The 23,237-nt window shown below is 36.3% G+C and overlaps 1 protein-coding gene across 2 annotated transcripts in view; it reads left to right on the top strand.

Moving 5' to 3' along the window:
• LOC133995353 (ras-specific guanine nucleotide-releasing factor RalGPS1-like) overlaps positions 1 to 23,237 on the top strand; it is a 139,277-nt gene that overhangs the window by 3,193 nt on the left and 112,847 nt on the right. For both annotated transcript variants that reach the window (XM_062434713.1, XM_062434712.1), the window contains exon 2: positions 17,064 to 17,203. In XM_062434713.1, the coding sequence (XP_062290697.1) occupies positions 17,147 to 17,203 (57 nt within the window). In that variant the 5' untranslated portion in view covers positions 17,064 to 17,146. The remainder of the gene's footprint in view (positions 1 to 17,063; positions 17,204 to 23,237) is intronic.

Genomic DNA, 23,237 nt, shown 5'->3' with positions numbered 1-23,237 from the left:
TTGACATCGGGGGCGTGGCTACATCTTCGATTTCTCCGTTGATTTCGAAGGTCGAGATCGTGATGTCATTTCGATCGATATTCAATTTACAATCGAGATCGTGACACCCCTACTGCAGATGTTGTTTGAGATAGTTAAGACCAGAACAACAAACCATGCAGAGTCTCTTATTAGAACATGGAGTTTGGTTCGTGGTTATTTGATTAATTTCAGTTCAGTTAAGTAAATGAGTAATGATTAACTGATTATTTTCATTTTTGATTAATCTGTCAATTATTTTCACTATTTTTATTTCCCAAAGCCCACAGTGATGTCTTGTTTTGTCACAACAGTTCATAATTCAGAGATATTCAGTTTTGTATGAAAGAAGACTAAAGAAACCAGATATAATATTCATGTTTGACAAGCTAAATCTGAGAATGTAGACATTGTTTTTTTGTTTTTTTTAAAGAACCAAAATAATCAATATTATGAATATTTGGCAATTATTGTAATAGTTGGCGGCTACTCGATTAATCAACTCATCACCGCAGCACTAGTATTATACCCAGCAAAGAAATTTATAATGTGCAAATGTATTTGGTGATAAGCACTACTGCAGCACTACAATACTATAAAGTGAAATTATAAAAACCTTAACCCTGTGGTAACTGATATTTTAGCAAGAAACAGCTTAGAATGAAAGGTGACATGTTCCTCAGCTTTCAGTTGATATGGTGTATAGCAGTGAATAGTGGTGTTTTAGACATCTCAAAAAAAGCTGCCTGCTGCCAGAAACCAGCACAGACTGAACCAAAACAATGAACCAAGGGTGTTTTCACACCTATAGTCTGTTTGATTTTGTCCGAATCTGTGGATGAGTTGCTACCATGTGGCATTTTCCCTTTGGTTTGTTTTCACATGGCAGGAGAAATAGAGGCTTGTGTATTCATGTTAATTTTCATATTGTCAGGTAAACTAATGTCCTGTGGGGTTCGTTTAGCTGCCATCTTGAATTGATAGATTTTCCTGAACCAGTCAACATACAAAGACAAATGAACCCACTTTTTCATATAATTTTAACACCAAATGGAAAAGTCATTGACATGGTACAAACACTCCATGGTGGAAAAACAGGCAAATAACATGTTAGACTGATAATAGTATAATATTATTGTCCATTACATTAGAAAAGCTAGAATATGCATTTCAGTGGTTGTAACCAGACTGAGACCTGGTTGAAGAGGTTAGTGTAGATGCTGCTGTAGCATCAGTGATTCTGTATCAGAACTGGAGAGTATTTCTTAATTGAAAGATGAGCAGAGAACAGCAGTAAAGGCTTTTTGCTCTTCTCCCACCTGGCTTCACTAAGACTTTGATTTAACTACTGGCTTCTCTGGTAGTGTGGGAAAAAAAGGAGGCAGCATCCAGTATTTATCAGGTGTCTGTTGGTTGCCCTTGTAGACATCCTTCAAGGGCGATGCCAGCTGGTATTTAGTATTCGTAAATCTTGAATATTTAAAGGGACATTTCACCCCAAAAACAAAAATATCTCCAGATAATTTTGCTGTGTGGTACTCTATAGCAGGACAATATATTGATATGATATCTATCATGATATGAGACTAGATATTGTCTTAGATTTTGGATATTGTAATAATGTGATAGGGCAGTGTCATCATTTACTGGTTTTAAAGGGTGCATTACAGTAAAATGATTATACTATTCTAGCTGTTCTATTATTTTCTTTTACCCACTTAGTCATTATATCCACATTACTGATGATTATTTATAAAAAAATCTCATAGTGTCAGCATTAGTAGTCATCCCTATAATATTGTATTAATATCAATATTAAGGTATTTAGTGAAAAATATTGTGATATTTGGTTTTGTCCATATCACCTAACCCTAGCTTAGTCAGGATAATCCACAGACCTTGTTGTGAGCAGTTTCATGTAGGAACTGTTTTTTTTTTTACCAAACTACACCCACCATTGGTGAGTAGATACACGCTTCCCTCTGCATGGTGAGATAGTTGGCAGGTTGACCATGGATGATAAAGCTGGAAACCTTCTGATAGGAATGTTTCACAGTAATACACCCCCACAGTACAAAAAACGAGTGTTGGCATCCTTTAATGGAAAGGGGAGCTGCAGAGCTGTTGCAACAACAGTTCTTGGGATGGGCTTGAATTTGACTATAGTTTCACACGTTGTCATGTCATCGCCAGAAGATGCTCAACAGGTTGAAAGGGCTGGCAGAAATAGGTTGCAATCACATACAATTTGGTATACTATTAAACAGCTGACTGATGTTTGTGGAGAGCCCACTCACAAACATGAGTTATTAAAACAAGATTGAAGTGAGTCAAATGAAATGTAGAGAAGTAACACATAGGGAGAAATCTTTAATCCGGCATGTTAATGTGACCTTATTAGTTAAAGACACTAGCAACTCAGCCTTCCAGTAATTAGATTACAACATACAGGAGAATTCTGCAAGTAATCAGTGACGTTTTTGATGATATTGAGGATATAGAGCCTGAAATGGATTACATGGTTTACTTTGATGAGGAAGATGAGAGCTTTGAGATGGGAATACAAACAGCATGCCAGACTTTCAAATGTGGTACCACTAGTCAGCAGGAGGCCATTAGAGGTTCTTTTAATGACTCAGAAGAGTGGGCCTTACTTAAGCTGTGGACTTTCTTCTGTCACTGTTTGGTGTACTAATTCATTTATTTAGTTGATTTACTCCTCAGAATTATAATTATTTAGCTATATATGTTACTTGACCAAATGCAATTGATAAAAACTGACTGTTGTTTAAAACTGTCAGTTTCTTTTAACTTGTTGATGGATTTTGTTTTAAATCATTAATGTAATAAATAATGCTAGAGGCAATAATCAAAGTTTGGTATTGTACTTTATGAATAGAACAATGACACTCCCACTAAAAAGCCTGAGGCTGTCCTTATTATTTAATCCCAGGAACATTGAACTTTACTTTGTAAATCTCAGGAATATTTCACAATTGTATAGTGTCAGGAATTTAAGTATATTGCAGATTTATATAATTGCAGATTATTTCACACAGAGATTGTTATTGTATAACGTTTTTTTTTTTTTTTTTTTTTAGCACTTTCACCATCACGTGGTTACTGTTGTGTCAGTTTTTGAATTTCTCCCTATGGGGATCAGTAAAGGTACCATACCTTACCTTAACTTAACTTACAGATAGAAACAGAACTAGCCCTGATATAGAATTGCATGTAAAATGAATAAATACAACAATATAATTATAGATACATATTTACAGTTATAGTTCAAGGCTCGCACACTAATCTATGTAGCCATATTAAAGACATTTTCACAATTTAATCCACTTGATATAAGGACCTGTAAAACCCTGTAAAATCCTGTCTGCTGCTTCATGCACCCATGTGCTTCAAAAATGAAATTGCTGAGGTGTTCCAAGTGTAAATTAGTTGGAGATTATCTTTCTCTCCCTCGCTTTCCATTCCATTACTTGTTCCAGATGAGACTGTGCCAAGGGTGGGGAGAGAGTGGCATTGATCTGCAAGGTCAGGAGGAGTGTACTGTACCACAGGTCTTGAAGAACAACAGTACCTTTCTCCATCTCCCTCCTTCACTGCTTCCTTTATGTTGGACAGGAAGAAGCCAAAGCTGAGTCTTGCTTCTGTGTGATGTTTCTGTGGTCCCCCAAACTACTGTAGGCAGGCCTGGCTGTATCTGACACTGCTACTGAAGGTACTGCAAAGCCTTGTTGTTTTCTCTTGTTGGTTTGTTGTACTTGTAGATGTTTGTGCAACATGGCCTCTGTAGAGGCAGGTTACTGGTGGTATCTGTGACACCAGTTACAATGTCTGAGATGTCATTCAATATGACAAATCTGTCTAGAATTGGTGACACAACAATCGTGCAGCCAGTCCTAGAGAAGCAGTCCTGATGTGGTTGGAGATGAAGCTCTCTGGGAAACCTGTTGAGACGTATTTAAGAAAGAATTATGATAACGATAAATACATATTTGTGGATGTAATACACATGATTTTTAGAACAAGTTCTCACATAGTATTTCGGAAAGAATCTAAAGTGACTGGTCAGTATATGACCATTATTGTGCTGATGACAACTGTTTTTTGTTTTTTATGACTTAACTTTTATTGAGCATTTTCAATACCACCATAAACAATAAACTAAGGAAACAAAGATAAGGAGAAAGAGAAAAAAAAAAAATGAACAAGAAAGAAAACAAAAAACCCCACAAAAGAAAAACACATCGATCTACACACCAGGGGGGTATTCCAGAAAGCGGGTTATGTGAAAACTCAGAGTAAGTTAACCCTGAGATGAGGGAAACTCCGTGTTATCCGTTCCAGAAAGAGAGGTAACTGAAACTCTGAGTCAGTCACCATGGTAACTGACTCTGTGAACATAACCTGCTCGCTGGCAGGTTTTCTGTTAGAAACCCTGAGTTTCTACCTGTCTCCTCCCACCTGCCAGACAGCAAGCTGACAGACATGGGTTGTCCGTTTCTTCGCAATCCGATAGATATCGAGGCAGAATTATTTTCGCAATGCCTTATGTCGGGAGATGTATTCAGGGCTCAATTGGATGTGCTTTCATTCAGAGATGAATATCTGTTAGAACAGTATCACTGTTCATTACACTCAATCATTTCTTAACATTGTCTGGCCATATCTGCCTTCTTGTTAATCTAATTTTATTTTATTTAATATTCATGTATGGCCTACACATCGTCACATGTTAGTCTTATAATCAATGACTCCAATATGTATTATATGTAAAATTATGTTAAATAAAAGTGTTAAAATAGTGTAAAATGTTAATCTACTAAGCAGGATATTAGATGAGAGGACATATGTGTTAAACAGCTTTCTGTTGGGGGTTTAAATTACTACATGTTGAAATAGCCACTGAATTAATATTGACTTTGTTTAATAGCCTACGTCAACTATGAATAAAATCAAAGCGAGGTACAATCATAGCCCAGCAAAATGTGCCTTACTTTTCTGAATTATGTTTTTTTATTTTATTTTTTAGCTGCTTCCAAATACATTACACCACTTTTTCACCTGTATGCTACAATTTTAAGTGAGGTAAGTTAAGTCAGTGGAGTAGTGCATTAAAACTGAAGCATTGACTCAGGCAGCAGTTTTCTCCCATGCTGCTTCTCTCTCCTTAGCGTCTGCAGCGATGTTACTTTTTGTGAAATATATGTTCATATTCACCACAGGCCTGCAGGGGGAGCTACAGTTACAGTGAGGTGACGTAACTCGAGCTTTTTTTCTCAGTAGTTGCCATGGTGAATCAAGGTATCGGGGCTCCATTGATGATGGCTTTGTATAGTGGTCGTGCACGCGCTAAACTCAAGGTTAACATACTCAGAGTTGATTTACCTAATTCAGATCAGCTGTTCTGGAACCGGATACAAAGAGTTTCCAATCTCAGAGTAAGTCAACTCAGAGTTCTGGGTTAGACTCAGAGTTTGTTGAACCTCCTACCTGGAATACCCCCCAGCAAATACCAATATGCATCACGCACAGACTAAAAAAAGAACCAAACAAACAAAAACAGAAACAAAACAACAACAACACCACCAGACCAAAGCAAAAAAACAAAACGAGAACATCCAGGTCAGAGTAATCCCAGTAATCATAAGATGTTGCATATATTCCTGCAACCAAAACCCCTACAGCCCATCCCCCTCCACAATTTGAGTGGTTTTGAAACCGTGACTTTTTCATACCGTGGTATACCTTGAAACCGGTAATTGGTCCGTGCCTAGTTGTAAATAGAGATAATAATGACAAATCCTCCTTCTGAATGAGATTATAGTGTTGTTGGAGTATTGAATTCTTTCATTATTAATTAATAAACTTCTCTTCGCCTTGAATTGTAAGTGGCTGGGAAGTTGTGGGGGGATTGAGATGATTTTGCAACTGTTTCTTGAGTCAGTTAAATTAGTTCCTTGTAATAGACATATATCCACTTGTATGTTCATGAAGTGGCTCAGAGCTTTAATGCCAGACTTCCAATACCACAAATCTTTCAACTAACACATTTAATTGATTACATCACTAACATATTTGCCCTGTTTTGAAAAGTAGTAGACATAAAGACAGTTTTAAACTGGCCCAAGGTGTGTTGGTATATGGGTGGTGTTGGGAGGGTGCAGTTGTGCCAGTTTTGTCTGAGGGTCTCAGATCTTGGAAATCTCTGTTCTGAGGGGTAAAAGCTGAAAGTTCAGAACTCAACTTAGTCTCTGTCTATTTTTATTTCTAAATTTGAAAGTTAAACCAAGATGAGTTACATGGACCCTCAGGGGGTTCTACAATGTGATGTTGTCATTCTGACAAAATTTGAAAAATGTCCTATTAAATGGCATTCAATAGGAAAATGATCCTCCTGGGGAAGCTCCACATGCTGTTCACTCTACCATGTGTCAGGCATCACTTATCCAGTTCTGCTGTGAGCTACACTTCCAGCTCCAAGAACGATCCACACATTAGTTGTGACTGGGACAGAGAGGGACTTCATCACTTCTGTAGACCCATGTACATCAGATTTACTGTTTTCTAACTAGATGTCCCATAAAAGGAATCTGTGATGGAACTAAGTAAAGTTCATGTAAGGTGCATACTTAGACTGATTTATGTGGTGTGTGATTCGAAAGCAAAGTGTACCATTAAGTAGGGGTGTAATGGTACACTAAATTCACTGTCAGGTATGTTCAATATGTACCTTTTGTTTTAGGATCACAGATCAGTATGATTTTGGTACAGCAGAAAAAAACAGTAGAAAGTAACATTTTGGTCTTTTGTTTTGAAAAATGTAAACGTCCAACAATGCCTCATTGATCAAAATTATGACTGAAACTGTTAAGTTGTGCTGTGGAGGAAAAGGAGGAAAAAAATATGTCTGTTGCAAGGAGTCCATGTTTGAAGTGACGTGGTATATGATTGCATTCAGGCTTTATTGAATCTTTGTAATATTCGTTGATTGCTGAATAAACTTTCCTTTCATAAGCCTTTAAGTCTTTAATCAGACTTTGCGTGGGTCAACACAATGTCAAGAAAAATAAGTTGAGTCTTAAGGTTTTGTAACCTAAGGTTACAAAATTTAAGGTTAATGGAAAAAAATAAACTAAACTGAACATTTTTCAGGTGGAGAATAAAAAATGGTGTGCTTTTAGTCAAAAAACAGAAGAAACCAAATAGAATTTTCTAAAGCAAGCCAAAGGTTCGGCCTCCAAAGCTCTTGCCTTCCTAAGAGATCTTTGCACTATTCACACACCAAAGTGAATGGGATCTTCTAGGAATGGTGATGCCATTTTCCAGGAGAATTGATTGGTCAGTAGGTGGTGTTTTTATATGTGTTGATGTATTATCTCAAACATAATCTGCTCTGCAGCAGGGGAGTTGTGTAGTATGAGTTTCCATGGCGATGTACCCAGGTAATAAGTGGACCACTCTCATAACACTGAAAACCTTGTTAACCCCAAATTCTGCATCATAGTACAGGTCTCACAAACAAGAAGAAAAAAAAAAGCTGTGATGGTAGATGTCAATACCCTCAAGTCTTTTCACATCAAATTCACCTGTTTTATTTACTTTTAAGGGTCTCATGGAGCTCATGACACAGAACAAAGGCTGTCCATTCCATCTTTCACTTCCTATTTTTGTACACAGATTAATTTAGAACTTTTCTCTAATTGAGTTTGTTGCTTTTAAGTTTAAAGAAAGGCTGCAACCATTAATCTATTAGTGCTCATAGTAGCAGTTTTTTACCATCCTAGTTTTGGTAGAATTGGAAAGCCGGTTCTTTGTTTCTGAAACATTGCACAAAAGTTTTGTTTACTTTACAGTTTAAAAAATGACTGCTACAGGAGCAGTCCTGTAAGCTCAGTTGGTAGACTCTTAATGTAAGAGATGTTGGTTAAGCCTGACATTGGATGCTTGTCTTATCCTTCAGCAGTCTTCAAACAGGTGCTCCCAATGACAAAAGACATCCTATTGCATGTGTGTAAAAGTAGTAATTAGTAGAGCTGCAATGATTAGTCAATTAGTTGCTGGCTATTAAATTAATCGTCAACTATTATGTTAATCTATTCAATAATTTGGAGTAATTTTTAAGAAGGAAATGTCCAACTTCTCTGATTCCAACTTCTTGAATGTGAATATTTTCAGTTTTATTTAGTTATTTATTTCATTTTTATGACGGTAAGCAGAATATCTTGGGGTTGTGGACCAAACAAGACGTTTGAGGCTGTCAGCTTGGATTTTGGGAAACTGGTCATGTTTTTTTTTTTTACCCCTTTTCACCCTTTGAAGAATGTGTAGGGGAAAAACAAGTTCAAGTTCAATCCAAAATGGAAGCAGACAGCTATGTTGATTGAATCCTCTTTACATTCCATGAGTGAGCCAATAGAGAGCAAGGCCAGGCCCTACAAGGAGCAGAATAAGAGCTGATCTGAAAGCTGAACATACGGTTATGAGATCATTTTCAACCAAACCTTTCTTGACAGTGATCTTATCTCAACATGATGAGATTACAGCAATAACTACATGAGTCATCCTCATCAACATGTGAGGGATGACTGCCAAGAACATGAAATTCAGCCTAGTGGAACAGTATACTTCATGAATCATTGTCAGCAGCTGTGCTGCCCCACTGACCTCGGAACAAGAATTAAAAATCAAAGCCAATCAGTCGTGTCAAAACTATTCTGATGAAGTTGTGTTCTGACTTTGTTTATGAAAACATAAAGCTTAGCTCTAAATGCTGAGACACTCTCGAGATTCCTTTTATTGTCATTCAACACAACATCAAACATGCAAAGTAGAATGACATTTTGAGCATGGCTTTGTTAAAAACAGATAAAATAAATAGAAATAAATATGTAACTGAATAATTTAAATAATTTCTGGACATTGCACAATTTAAAAGCTGATGTATGCGCAATTCTTGCATGTTTAAATACTGATGGAACTCATACACTAGTATTATGTATGATGATCTAAACATACCTAATTTTGATGGTTTGAATATCAACTTCTCAGCTTGCACCAATCAGGACATTCATTTGATTTTAAATTTAAATGTTATTTATTAAAAAGAATATAACCTAAGTCATAATGCAGTTTATCAACAGTGCATGTCTGTTTGGTTTGCAGTGGGCCAAAGCAAACAAGTTGTGAAAATAATGTGGAATGACCTGAACCATGCAGTTGGGAGACATCAAACCTGACAGAAGTGGAGTAGTTTGCTCAAGAGGAGTGGGCCAAACTACCGGTGGAGTAGTGTAGTCACCGTATTTAGAGTTACAGAAAGAGCTTGACTGCAATTATTGCCTCAAAAGGCTGTAATACAAAATACTAAGTTATGGTACCAGTATTTTTGGCCAGGCCACTCATTTGTATTATTGTATTTTTGAAAAAGGTTGAAGGGTATCAATATTTTCTGTAAACTATGATTTTTTTATATATAAAAGTTCATCATAATTACTTCACATCTCATTATTGTGACTTAAAATGATGTCACACTAGTGCTGTCACTTTTTATTTGAAATTTGAACCATTGTTGTAATTATTAATTTGAACTGTAATGACCTGTTCAGATTCAACATTTACAGTCCATAAGTGCAACACACCCTTTGAAGTAGTTTGCCTTGTGATTCTGGCAGGGCATTGTTAAAATACACCATCAGCTTCACTTATTGCTCCTTGACCTATCGGTAAACTAATAAAACTGAGAATGACAGTAATGAGCAAAGCAGTGCAATGAATCAAATATTTGCAAAACAAACAACAAGCTTTAACTGCACAAACGTATATTTGTATAAATGATGATAATCAGCCCTAAAACAAAACTGTGGATTTTTTTTCCTACCCATCATAGAAGTTGTTGAGCATTTCCTTTACAATCATGTTAGCAATGAGAGACATAGCGTTAATGTTGTCTCTGCGACTTCTGTCACACTTTGGAGGAGCTGTTATAAATATTGACGTACTAGTTTTAGGATTAGCGTCAGGTCCGTCTCCCTCAGTGACCGTCACAGCAGCTTTTTACACGAGTCAGCAGTTTTTCCATGCTGGACGTTTGTGTGGCTTCATCTGCATCATGATCCCTCCAGTCAGCTAGCTAGCAGGCTAACTCACTACTAAGTCAAAGTAGCCGAGGGCAGCAGTACAAATTCACTTTGTGTCAGGTTCTACTTCAACACAAGGTGGAGGTGCTTTACAAATACTTAGATATCCCCCTAGTGGCTGAAATTGAAAATTGCTCTCCAGTAGCTGTTAATGAATCCTTATTACAAGACTACACAGGTCAACTCTTCATTAAAGTTTGTCAATGAAAAACGAAACAAACAACACAAAGGTCGACTTTAGACCCTGCCAACGGTTATTCGATTGTTGTGTTTTAATGACACATCCCTAGTACTAATAAAGAAGGCTCTTTGGCAGGTTTGTAAAAAAACAGCCGTGACAACAAACATGAGGACTCAGCAGCTATCTTACCACAAGAGTGAGCCGGAAAATATAAAAACTATATAGTCATACTAAAGAGTGTCATTACGATACGAGTTGTGTTGGCATTAATCCTTGTTCCAGCTCATCATTATACCATGTCAATTATGTCAAAATACTGATGGCTACTGTGAAGTTCAACCAAACCTGGATTTATGATTGACACACAGGTATAATAATAGTCTTGTTGTGCATGCCAGTGGTGTTGGGTTTGGTTTATAGTTGGACTTCACCTGTTGATTGTTGATGTGACTCACACAACACTGGACAGATGTATAGTATATAACTGTTTACATTCTTCCATTCACTTTGTGATATACAGTAGAGCATTGATGGAAAGGTTCGCCTCTTCTCATTACTGAATGTGAGACTATGCACGCAGTAGCCATATTTGTGCTTTCATTGATTTGTAATAGAGAGTCGAAGATGTACAAAATACTTTACACCTTATAGCACAGCTAATTACCAAGCAATTAAATCCAAAATGTGCCCATACTCTTGTCTAGTTTGAAGATGAACTAAGATATTCCTTTATCAGTCCCACAATGGGCATGGTCTGTTTTTGTTTCTCCATTGTAACATCATTATTTACTAGTATAATAGTAGATGTTTGCCATTTGTGAATAGATTCAGTGTTGTAGAAAATAAGTAATGTGATACTTATGTGAATCTTTGTTTTTCATCAATGCCTACAGTGGAGATGGCTTTGTTAGCTGCCAGTAGTCTTCAATCTCAACAATCGGGCATGACAAAGTCTTCGGCAAAATCAGCCTTCTCATAAGTATCTCTGTAGTCGCTCTAGTCCTGACATGTGTTTACAGCCAATCAGCAAAGGGCAACATTTCCTGACTTGTAGTCCCTAATTTGGGTCAACCTCTATAAGAGATAACCCTAATGACATCATCAGTTTTCTTGTTACTCCTTAAGATGAGTAAACTGATTTATATATTTGTATTTTTATCTATATCTTTCATCTTCATCTTTGTTGGAATATGTTTGCAGTTGGTTTCCACAGATAGCAAAGAGGAGTTGTAATATATAGCTGCTGTATCTGTAGCGCCCTCACAGACTCTTTCATCCCCTCCTCCCTCTCCCCGCCACACATGATGCCTCCTTAAAATTTGATTACCATTCTGCTACAGAGATACTTTAGCTGTGACCCCTTTTTGCAAAGCTCTCAGGGACTCCTTTAAAAAGGTGTTTGCTCAGTGAGGGGGCTTAATTATGGCCAGTGTAAGCAGAGGTGGGTATATTAGTAATGTGAGGGAGTGCTGTGCGGTGCAAAGAATTTTACCTGACGCCATGTTTTTTTTTCTGTTTCCAAGGTCTGTTAATAAGTTTCTGAATTCTTACTTTCTATCTTTCTTTCTTTCCTTCATTCACTCCTTCTACTCTCCTCCGACATTCAGCACACCCTGCTCACCATCATGCCACATAAATCTTCCAGTGTGTGTATTTAATGAGTTTTTCTTGCCACGTAGAGGAAGGAACACAGTATGTGTGAAGCTGTATCTGCATAACAAACAGTCTGCAGTCATAACCGCTGGTGCATTTTAGCATCACTGTCTCAATACTCAGTTCACCATGCTGGTAATGCAAAACTATACAATCTTTATACTACACGGTTGTTGCAGTTGGTGCTGTATTTAAGAAAGCAGTATCCTTAAGCATTTGTATACTAACAGGAATGAATACAATAATACAATAGCAGCTCTATTTCCTTTGTGCATCGCATTGTCAGTCAATCAATCACTCAAACTTTATTGATAATATATTGAGAAGCTGATAATAAGACATAATAAATGACAACATAAAGAAAAGGAATAAAAAAACAAAGAACAAATTAAAAGACAAAAATTGAGACCAATGCACACAAGAGAAAATAATAAATGATAAATGTTTAGATAATTTAAATAAGTGAATAAATAAAGTAATTGAATAAATAAATAAGTGAGATACGAGAGAAAAGAGAAAGGGTTTATTAAAAGTAAAGAGTAAAAGCGAGCCGATACTAAATGTGACGTCAACAGACTGCCGGCCACTGATTGGTCAGAAGAGTTGTCACTGGAAGAGTCATGAGCCGTCCCACACAAGAATCAAACCCGGCATTTTTAAATACCGGCAGCAGCGTTACAACCATAGTTACAGCTATACGGTGTTACTATAGTTACAGCTATACGGTGTTACCATAGTTACAGCCATACGGCTCAATTTTCCTGCTTTGTGTGTGACAAAAAGCCTCATACAGCAGCAACACCACTGCCTCCATGTCCTTCATTCATCCTTCAACGAAGTCACAGCAGTTTCACAGAGCCGTGCTATGACGACCCCGCCCACGTTGAGTAGGTACTTTTTGTAATGGAAAAGGTCTGTTCTGGAACCGTGCTGGAACTGTGTAGTGGGAAAGCACCATAAGTGGACACAGTGTAGGACTCCTGCTGTGGCTGGAGGATGTATTAATACTGATGTATACTGCCATCTTGTGTGTGTGTGTGTGTGTGTGTGTGTGTGTGTGTGTGTGTGTGTGTGTGTGTGTGTGTGTGTGTGTGTGTGTGTGTGTGTGTGTGTGTGTGTGTGTGTGTGTGTGTGTGTGTGTGTGTGTGTGTGTGTGTGTGTGTGTGTGTGTGTGTGTGTGTGTGTGTGTGTGTGTGTGTGTGTGTGTGTGTGTGTGTGTGTGTGTGTGTGTGTGTGTGGTGACACTTTCCCAAGTCTCCTCTGTGCTGTGACAATGGTTGTAATGATGCAACATAGGGTTAAACATGTACAGCAGTAGCATGGCCGTAACACTAGCTGAAATGTGCTTAATTGACTGCTTCTGATATTTGAATTGGAGTTAATGATGAACAATACACCGTTCTCTGTATTTGCCAGATTTCTGTGTCATTTTTCAGATGTTTATCAGATAAAGTGCTTTCAGGTGATAATCCACCTACAACTGTACACCTGGGAAGACTCTTATATTCCAGGTATCAGTTGCAGTTGTCAGGCATCTACACATGTAGAACAACAACACAAATCATACTAAATAAATCAAATCTTTGTACCAAGTTTGAGTGTGTCTGCATAGAGCAGGTGGAAAGCTCAGCACACTTATGTCACTTTATTTGTTGAAGGTACATCACTTCTTTCTAACCTGCAGACAGTTTTCTGTATCTATCGTCCACAAAGCTAGCATCCTATACTTCATAGCCTTTACTCTGGTGACTGTAAATCCATCTGAGGGCAGAAAGTAATGATGTAACTCATGTGCACAGTTACACATGGCAGATCTCCTGGTTAAACTGTGTTCAACCAGCAGCAGACTGTTGTAAAATAACCACAGAAACCTCAGTGTTTATGTGCACAACAAATGTATTGTTATTATTAATTATTCTGTTCACTTTTTAATGTAAATCAATAAAATGTTACCTGGAGCTTCAAGTTGTAATTTACAATACAGGAACGGAAGCGTATTGCATTCACTTTTTTTCTGAATGAACAAGATATTTCTTCCTGTTTTTCTGAATAATTTTTCAGTTTTTCTGAAATAAGGAGATCATTTTAAACAACAGACGCTTTAATTCCCTTGTTGAGAGCTTTATTTAATGGAAGCAAACATGGCCTGCTTGTTTAGTTGAATCCAGTTTGACTTTGTTTTGGGTTTGAGACACTGGGAGATTCTGCTGTCTTTAAGTCGTATAGATGCTATTGTCATTAGTTAGTAGACTTTGTGGAACCTCAGGTTGTTCAGATGGAAAGCACAGTCACATCTGCTGGACATTGTGATGTTTCTCCAGGATCAGTAGCAGATGATGCATATAAAATGCATTCAGGTTGACTAAAGAGATGATCAGATTATTATTCAGAAAAACAGGTACAATTATCTCGTTAATACAGAAAAACAGCTTTTACATTTTTTCAAATGAATGCAATACGCTTTCGTAGTCGTGACTGTGATGAGCAACATGTGACATTACATTTTGTACAACAATGTCTTAACCACAAATGTATAAATGGATCATCAACAGGATCACATGCATGTCACAATATGAAACTTAAATGAGCAAATACCTCCTTCCCAGAATGTAAGCAGTTATTTTTGTGATGGATTTAACTTAAAAAAGTCATTTAAAAAATATTCTAAAATTCTAAAGCCCATTTTAAAGTCTGATTTTATTTTATATATGGCACTAAGGTGGTATTTAACTGTAAATGGTTAATATATATATCACTGTGATGCCAAGTACAATTGCAAGCTATTACGTGTGATGATTACTGGATCATCAAGGTGTCCAGAGAAGCCAACTTAATTTTCATTAAAAAAGAGAGCAATCATATGCTTTTGGTCATTTGAAACTCTTAGAATACATTTCCTCTGAGTGAAACTCATCAAGATTCAAACAGTCATTGCATCATGATGTGGAAAGCCCTGTGATAGTAACAACCTCCAGCACACCTAATTCTAATGACATAATCACATGATGATGTGTTTTTGTTTCTATTCACACTCCATATCCAAGTGCAGCACAGGTGTGACAAGTGAGCCACTAAATACACCAACAGTGCAAGTTAAATAGCCACTTTAAGCTGAGGCTGAGACAACCCTGATGATAAAATGATCTTCAAATGACAATAATATTGTTTATCATGATTATTTCTGAGTTATTGTGACAGGTCTACTAGTAACTAATAAACTGATCATCAGTGAGGTGTATGTACATTTCTCAGTAGTGTTCTTACCACCAGGCTTTGTCAAATCTGAGATAATAACCCTCATAGATGATGTCATAGTGGTGTCATAAGGGTTATCTCAGCATCAGCTTGAAGGGACCATTTAACTTGCACTTTTGGTATATGTTATGACTCACCTGTTACTAATAAACTGATCTTCAGTGCAGTGCAGCTATCACACACATGCAGCATTTCAGTTTAACATTAGAGGGCATCTTAACACTGCAGACAGCTGCTCTGCTGCTACTGCTGCTATTATCATCTGTGTATTCTTTCTAGGTCCTGTACTCTATCAGCTTCCATGTGTGAGTTTTTGTGGTAGGTTTTATGAGTATCTGAGCTGAACTAGTTTGCAGACATTGCAGGAAGAAAAAAAAAAACAACCCAGTTTATATATATGCAGATTTCCATCATTAGAAAAAAGCCACATACTTTCCTATGTTCATGTTACTTTCTCAGATTTGCCTTTTCTCATTCTTTTAACTGCTCATAAACTATAATTTCAGCAAATTTATTGATTCAGTGTGGGTTCATTTCTCTTTTTTTTTGTCTTCATTGCTGGGAATAGGAACTTTTAGGGACATGTGACAGTCTTGTTTTTATTTTGTAGCCTTGCTTTTCACATGCAATTCTTGCATGGTCGAAAAAATATCATGTACTGTAACTCTGGTCTCTGGTAGAATGCATAGTCAGAGGACAGCTGGTGGGTGAAGGTGCTGACTACAGCTGCAACTAACCATTATTTTATTATTGATTCATCTGTAGATTATTTTGTCAATGAATTGATTAGTTGTTTGGTCCATAAAATGTCAATCACTGTTCTGCAAAGACCAATGTGACATTCTCAAATGTGTTAACCAGCAGTCCACAACCCAAACATATACAGATTACTGTCACAGAGGACTAAAGGCTGAATTGCTGATCTCTTTTAAGTCCCTTCTTAAAACATACTTCATTATCAGAGAGCCTTTTCTCATTTTAATTGAGTTGTACATTTCCTTGAATTGCTTTGATCTCCTTTTAAATATGGTTTGTCTATTATTTTGTTGCCTTGTGAAGCACGTGCAAGCAAGTGACTCAAAATGATTCATTGATGACTGAATTAGATTATTTTAATAGTCAGCAATCGACTTATTGAATAATTGTTGCAGCTCTAGTGCTGGCGATTAACTGTGATATCTCCATCAGACTGGGGACGACATCTCTCTCCCTGTATTTTCTCTCTCCTGTTTGCTGCCTAATAAAGTTTAACAATAACTTGAAATGAATAAAAAGCAATGCAGGGTGAAACCATGAATCGTTGCTGATACAAAGGCCTTTGTCTTCATTGCAGTGCAGCTGATTTGTCATCAGTTTATACTGTGGGTTTGCTGGGGCTGCAGCTTGTAAACAAACCAAAAGTTGGGTTTTCCTGTTTAAGTGTCATTCCAGTTTTATTCATCTGAAAGTGTTGAGAGGGTGTAGTGAAGTAATATGACGTATATGTGAAAGAGGATCAAGATATATCTCATATCTGTTAGATCACATATCAAAGCATCAACAGTTTATTGTGTTGAACATCACTCACCACAATAAACTATTTTGTATTACATCAGACTCTGTGATTATATCATCAAGTCAAGTCAAATTTATTCAGAAAAGCTAATTTCAAACAGTAAAGTGCTGAACAATCAAAAGCATAAAAGCAACATAGCATCTAGGAGTAAAAAGTCATAACAAATAAATGAAAAAATGTACACAAAAAACCCCCAAAGCAGATCATGGTTGAAGAGATTCTAAAGAGTTGTGTTTTCTGTCTGCAGGCATGGACAAGAGGTTATGTGTGGCACCCAGGTAAAGGCCTCTGTCGCCCTGACCTGTGCATCCCACCAGTCCCTCTGTGAGCATGTATCGCAGGAACGGGCTCTCGGATGGCACCAGCATCAACTCAGTCACCTCAGAGGTAAGAACACGCTCCTCCACAGTGCTTCATGCGTACATACCCTTGATGAATATTCCCTCCTCTTGGACCGAGCTGCATGCCAGTAAAGCTTTTATTATCGCGGTGATTTGCAGTTTTTCACGAGCAGCTAATATTACTAACATTTTATTCTTTTTTTTGCCCAACATCAGTCTTTATGACGGCGGAAGGTAGAGCGGTCCAGCATTGCATCAGTACAGCAGAAATCATAAACATTAGTGATTAGAGTAGGAGCCAACCACAACATGGTGCTGTTCCTGTGCTGGCTGCAGTACAGTCCCACACTTTCTCCTCCGTGATGACAGTAACAGAACACAGTAAGAAGCTGCTTTTTTTTTCAGATTGCCAACAAACTGAACCTGGATAGCAATACGCCTCAGATACAGTCCATATGCTTTCCAATACACACTGAATTTCTCATTAGCAGTTAATTATTTGTCAAATATAATTAGCAATGTTAGTTATAAGTTAATTAGAGGTTGTTTTTTCATTGGATGTGAAGTAGTGTTGGGTATCGTTTAACAATGACAATACCAGTACCAATCCAAGTACCCTTAAAGTGATACTGATTGAGTTGAGTACGTCATTCAATACCAATCATGTGAATAGAAGCCTTTAATTGAGTTAAAATGATACCACAGACAGGTTGTAGCTGCTGTGGCAGTGGGCCAATCACATGGCACATTAAATGGAAGAACGCTTGCGTTGATTGGCTGTGAGTTCATACAAATAGCCATATTTTCTAGTTCTGGGTGCAAAAAGGATCAATTGCAGGTATGTTTGGATACTACTTGGTATCAGTGTATTTGGTTACTAATACCAGCCCTGATGTGAGCCACTGCTGATAACTGCTATCCACACTCACACCACATTTGACTTGTTTCATCTACAGCTAAAATGATGAGTCCATTAATCCAATGGTGGATCAACAGAAAATTAATTTGCAAATATTCTAATAATTGATTAGATTTTTCATTCCCCAAAAATTCTGGTCTCATCTTTATATTTAGTTCCAAATGTCTCTTCTACAATAATAAACAAAATCATTTTGGGTTTCATATTTGTGTTTGAACAAAAATGTAAAGACAACACACTGCAATCTGTGAAACAGTGTTTAATGGCATAATCAATTTAATCAATCAATTTCATCCCGAAGAGCTGATTTGAATGATGTTGTTGTTGTGACCTTCTGAGCTGAGTATTACTGCTAATATATTGTTTTCTAAAGTTCAGTGGAATCATCATATTTTGAAGATATGATCATGTTATCATAGTATAGTCAATATTTCATTTTTATTTTTCTATTTTATTCAGTTTATTTGATAGGGACCAATACAAGTTAATGTAGTGCCACGTCCACCCATTACAAACAAGTTGAAGCACAGATGTTCTACATACAGAGATGACAGCTATTGTTAGATTCCTACTCCTGTCCCTAGTTAGTAACAGAAACAAATCAAGTATACAAGTTACATATAATTTAAAGCATGAAATCAGTCTAACTGTACTCTATAATAATGAAGTGAGTAGTCCATTCATTGACGGGTGGATTGGCAGAAAAAGTGTCACATTGTGTGTTTCTAGCTTGTTAAATGTCAGGATTTTATCTTAACATTTTGTTAGATTAAACAAATAAGTGCAAATAATACTAATAACAATAACTGCATAATGTTAATATTCATTTGTTGCAGATCTCCTCATTTTACAAAATTCTAGTCTTAATCATGGTAAGTCATCTGGTAAACAAGTGTTCACCCTCAACCCCCCCTGTGACCCCCTGACCCCCTGACCTGCAATCCACATGCAAAAATGTAACAATCTATCAGTCAGATCACCAGCACATGTTTATAACCAACACTGGCGAAATAAAATCATCATTTTATGAATAAATAGATATATAACAGTAGTTGATATAACCATGAAATTGTGAAATTAAATTTAGACTTTTTCTTTTTTACTTTTTCAAAAGTAGACAAGAGCAGACAGCCAATCAATTTCTGCAGTAAACTGAACCCCACCCCAAAACAGCAGTATAAAATAATATTTCATTATAATAAAATGATGTCTGCATAGTATCTATACATATGCTGTATATATAACATTTAACATTTATCTATTTTTTCTATACTATCCATAAGAGTTTTACTTAATAACATATTTCTTAAATATTGAACATTTGTGATTCTTAGAGGAACAACTGATTTGTCTCAGACGTGTTGATTTACACTCCTCTGGTACTTCTCTCATGCATTAGAATGCTGATTACTATAAAATGAAAACACATGTCATAGAACTTAGGAGGAAAGTAGAATTACATGTGTCTTAAGTTTATTATATGTTAAGATTATGTTAAGCATGTAGAATAATCTCTAGACTTACAGTTAAAGTCACATTAGATAGGCTTCTGTTGTGTTTATAGTCAATCTAAAAAGAGAATTGATTACCATGTTATTATGGGTACAAAGGCTAATTAGCAGTAATTAGTACAATGATATGGGTTCAATCAGTGTAGTACCATGAAATGAAAGGTATATAGCTGATAGATGGGGTTGAAAGACTGTGCAGGAAGTTGTGCTCCAGAACAAAGTGTTAGATAGATGAAGTGGCTCGGTTAGCCCTGTCCATAGCTGGGCAGAGAGGCTGTTTTTTCCACCAGTTGACTAAAAATGATTTATGCACGTGTCTTTTTTTGCATGCCTATTGTTCTCTTTTTCCAAATAATATTTTATTTAAAAACGTCTGATTAAAACGCCAGACCTGAGGCCTATTAGTCCAGGAAGAACACAAAGTCAAAATTCAAAGCCGTCTGAATCAAGGCTAAATAAAGAGGCCAGAGGAAACATCAGAGACATTTATGTCACATTATCATAATTTGAAATGAGTAACATGCCAGGAATATAGCATCTGTTTTACTGGATGGAATCCTTGATTCACTGTAATAACCCAGTGAAACATATTATGTAAGTTCTATTTATTCTTAAGTGTGTGATGTTGTGGTATAGCCACATTTCAAATGCTCTAACCATTTTCTGCTTCTCACCATCTTTTTCCATTCACTGTCCACTGTCACTTGTTAAATGTGCTATATCTGTCTGTTTATGTGTGTTTGTGAGTGGCAGCTTGTTTGTGCTGACAGCTTGGAAATGATAATTGACATATCTTGACAAAATTGACAACATTTGACAAAACACTTGGTCTCAGAGAACTTTAAAGTGAAGGCTTCTCACCAACATATCTACACAGTCTAGAGCTGAAACTAACCCTTACTTTTATCGTTGACTCATTTGTTTAATTTAATAAAATATCCAAAACCAGTACTAAAGCCCATCACAAGTTTGAGGAGCCCAGTGCAATATCTTCAAATAGTTTCTTGTGTCTTTTCATTGGTATAAAACCCAAATATATTCAGTTTATAATCATTTAAAACACAGAAAAAGAAGCAAATCCACATATGAGAAGCTGGGACCTTTTTATTAGCATTGAAATATTTGGTATTTTTTGGTTGATAATTAATAAATTGTTAAAGTCATCTATCAAATCTGTTGTTGTTGAGGAATAGAGAAATAGTTTTTTTTAATTTACACCTGACATGGCTCTAAATTGCATCAAGTTGTGACAATAAGACAGTTTTCAGCTCGTCAGAACTGCCACTAAGATCTCTGTCCTTACATTTGGGGTTTCATGTCGGTCTCAAGTCAAGTCAAGTAGTTCAAGTCAAGAGTGATGACATGACCTCAAAAGGCCTTGTCATCACTCTTCACTGAAAGGGTTTTTAAATGAGTCCTTTGGTCCCCTAGTGTCTTGGTAAGGTATGGCACCAACCCTGATACTAATATGAAAAGAGTGTTTGATATTTTCTACTTTTCATTGTAATTTTTTGTGACTTTTGTGATGGGGAGAGACAGATATGGACTTAATCCTTAAATACTGTTCATGTTCTGGCTCATAATTAGTTTCTACATCAATTCACATTCATACATGAATTGTTACGTTACGTTGTTAATCCTTCTGTTTGATTCATCTTATGAAAAAAAGACATTCAGAATAACTATTTTATGTTTCAGGAGAACATTTTATAGAATATGAAGAGTACAACGTGTTTGAATTTTTTTTTTATAAACACAGGTCACATTTGTATATTTGCATATATACAAATATGTATCAGCTGCACTAAAATAAAATAAAAATCCTGATGCATTTAATTTCCATTATTGTAAACTGTGGGTCACATTTGGAAAAGTCAGACTTAAAGAAGTGTGTATATGGTGTTTTTACAGCTCTCAAATGTAAAAATGGGTCAAATTTGATTGAAACCGATACCGATTTTATAGTGGGAAAATTCACCAATAACCGATATGGTGGCCGATATAATGATTTTTTTTTTTTTTTTTTTTTAAAGGAATGAAATTAGACCTTTTCTAGGTGGAGTGTTCTCTGATTTTGCACTGATATGAGGCAGCTTTATTAAACAAGTAACTAATGAATTATATTTAACATGATTAAGCAGTTCTAGAAATGAAAAATAAAAATAGCAAAGTAAACATCTGTAGACTGTACGGTATCAGTCATTATTTCAATTGATTTAACTCCAATTAGAAATGCTTTTTTGCTTGTTTATTAATAAGTGCCATTATCAATATTTCACTGTTAATGTAGAAATAACTCACAAACAGCAGAGTGAATAGTAACGTTATTCTGTTACACATGTTTAGAGGAATATTTCAACAGTATTTGAACTATAATGACTGTAGTAGTTCAGTAGGAGACAAACTAAACTGTGAGTCCTGAACAAAATCACACATTAGCTTCCACTTAGCTGACGAGCTGTGAAAGTAGCTAACAGTTACATGGTTAGCTGGCTAGCTAATGTGGCTATTATACTGAACATTTTGAATATTTATTAACTTCTCAGTATGTATTTCACATATTAATTGGCAACACTACTGTGGAGACATCGCTTGACTCCAACTCGGTACTACCGTCAGCTCTGATAGTCTCCGCCTCACATGCGGCTGACAGTATTGTAAACAATGAAGTTGAAGCGCACTCTGCTGGACAAACTACGTAATGACACCATTTCTAAATCACCCCAAGCAACAATTTCTGCATTATATGTTCTGTAAAGGAGTTTTCATATCGGCACATATCTGAATACATATATCTGTGAAAGGCTCATATATAAATCAGTCAGGCACTATTTTGATATTAATTGTTCTTATATTGATGGTGTCTTTAGTTTTAGTTTAATTAATTATTTTGAACATGTTAAAATAACAAAATAAAATATATAGGCAGCGAAATATAACAATATATAAATGACAGCAAATTTTAGATTAACAGTCTATCTCTTTGTTCATCCTTTCTATATCTGTCCAAGATGTTAGTTTTAAAGATCTCGACATGTGAATGTGATTAAATGATTGTGATGTCACAGGTTATTTAATTAAATATAGGCCTTATTTACCTATGGTTGCTTGAGGAAGTCCTGTAATTGGTCTAAATGATGCAAATAAAGTAAATAGAGCTCTTATTCAGTGTGCAGTTACTGCTTGTATCCAATTTAATTATATTTTGCATTCAGAAACTGTCCACAGAGGTTTTGTGGATGTGCACAGGACTTTGTTTGTTGTTGTTTTTTTTCTACCAAAACCCAAATAAAAGAGACTATCAGTGGAAAAAGCTGCTGCTCAGTTTAGTTTTTTTTATTCAAAAACATAAGCAACAGTTATGTGTGTGTGTGTGTGTGTGTGTGTGTGTGTGTGTGTGTGTGTGCGCGCATCAGTGTAAATATGTAGCAATCAGCTACAGTAAATCATATTTTCTCAGTCTAAACAAATTTAGCTCCTTACTTCCAAGAAATAATACAAAGCACAACACAACCTCCAAAAACCGGATATTTAAAAAACAACATTTAAGCAGATCCTTCCTCCAGCAGCTTTTATTCAAGGAAACTTAAACCAAGGCCAACAAAAAAAGAAAGGGGGAAAAAAAAAACTTGGATATCTCGCATCATTGT

Source organism: Scomber scombrus, chromosome 15, assembly GCF_963691925.1.
Source record: "Scomber scombrus chromosome 15, fScoSco1.1, whole genome shotgun sequence".
Taxonomy (NCBI): domain Eukaryota; kingdom Metazoa; phylum Chordata; class Actinopteri; order Scombriformes; family Scombridae; genus Scomber; species Scomber scombrus.
The sequence above is the reverse complement of the archived record's forward strand: the minus strand, read 5'-3'. Positions and strand labels throughout refer to the sequence as shown.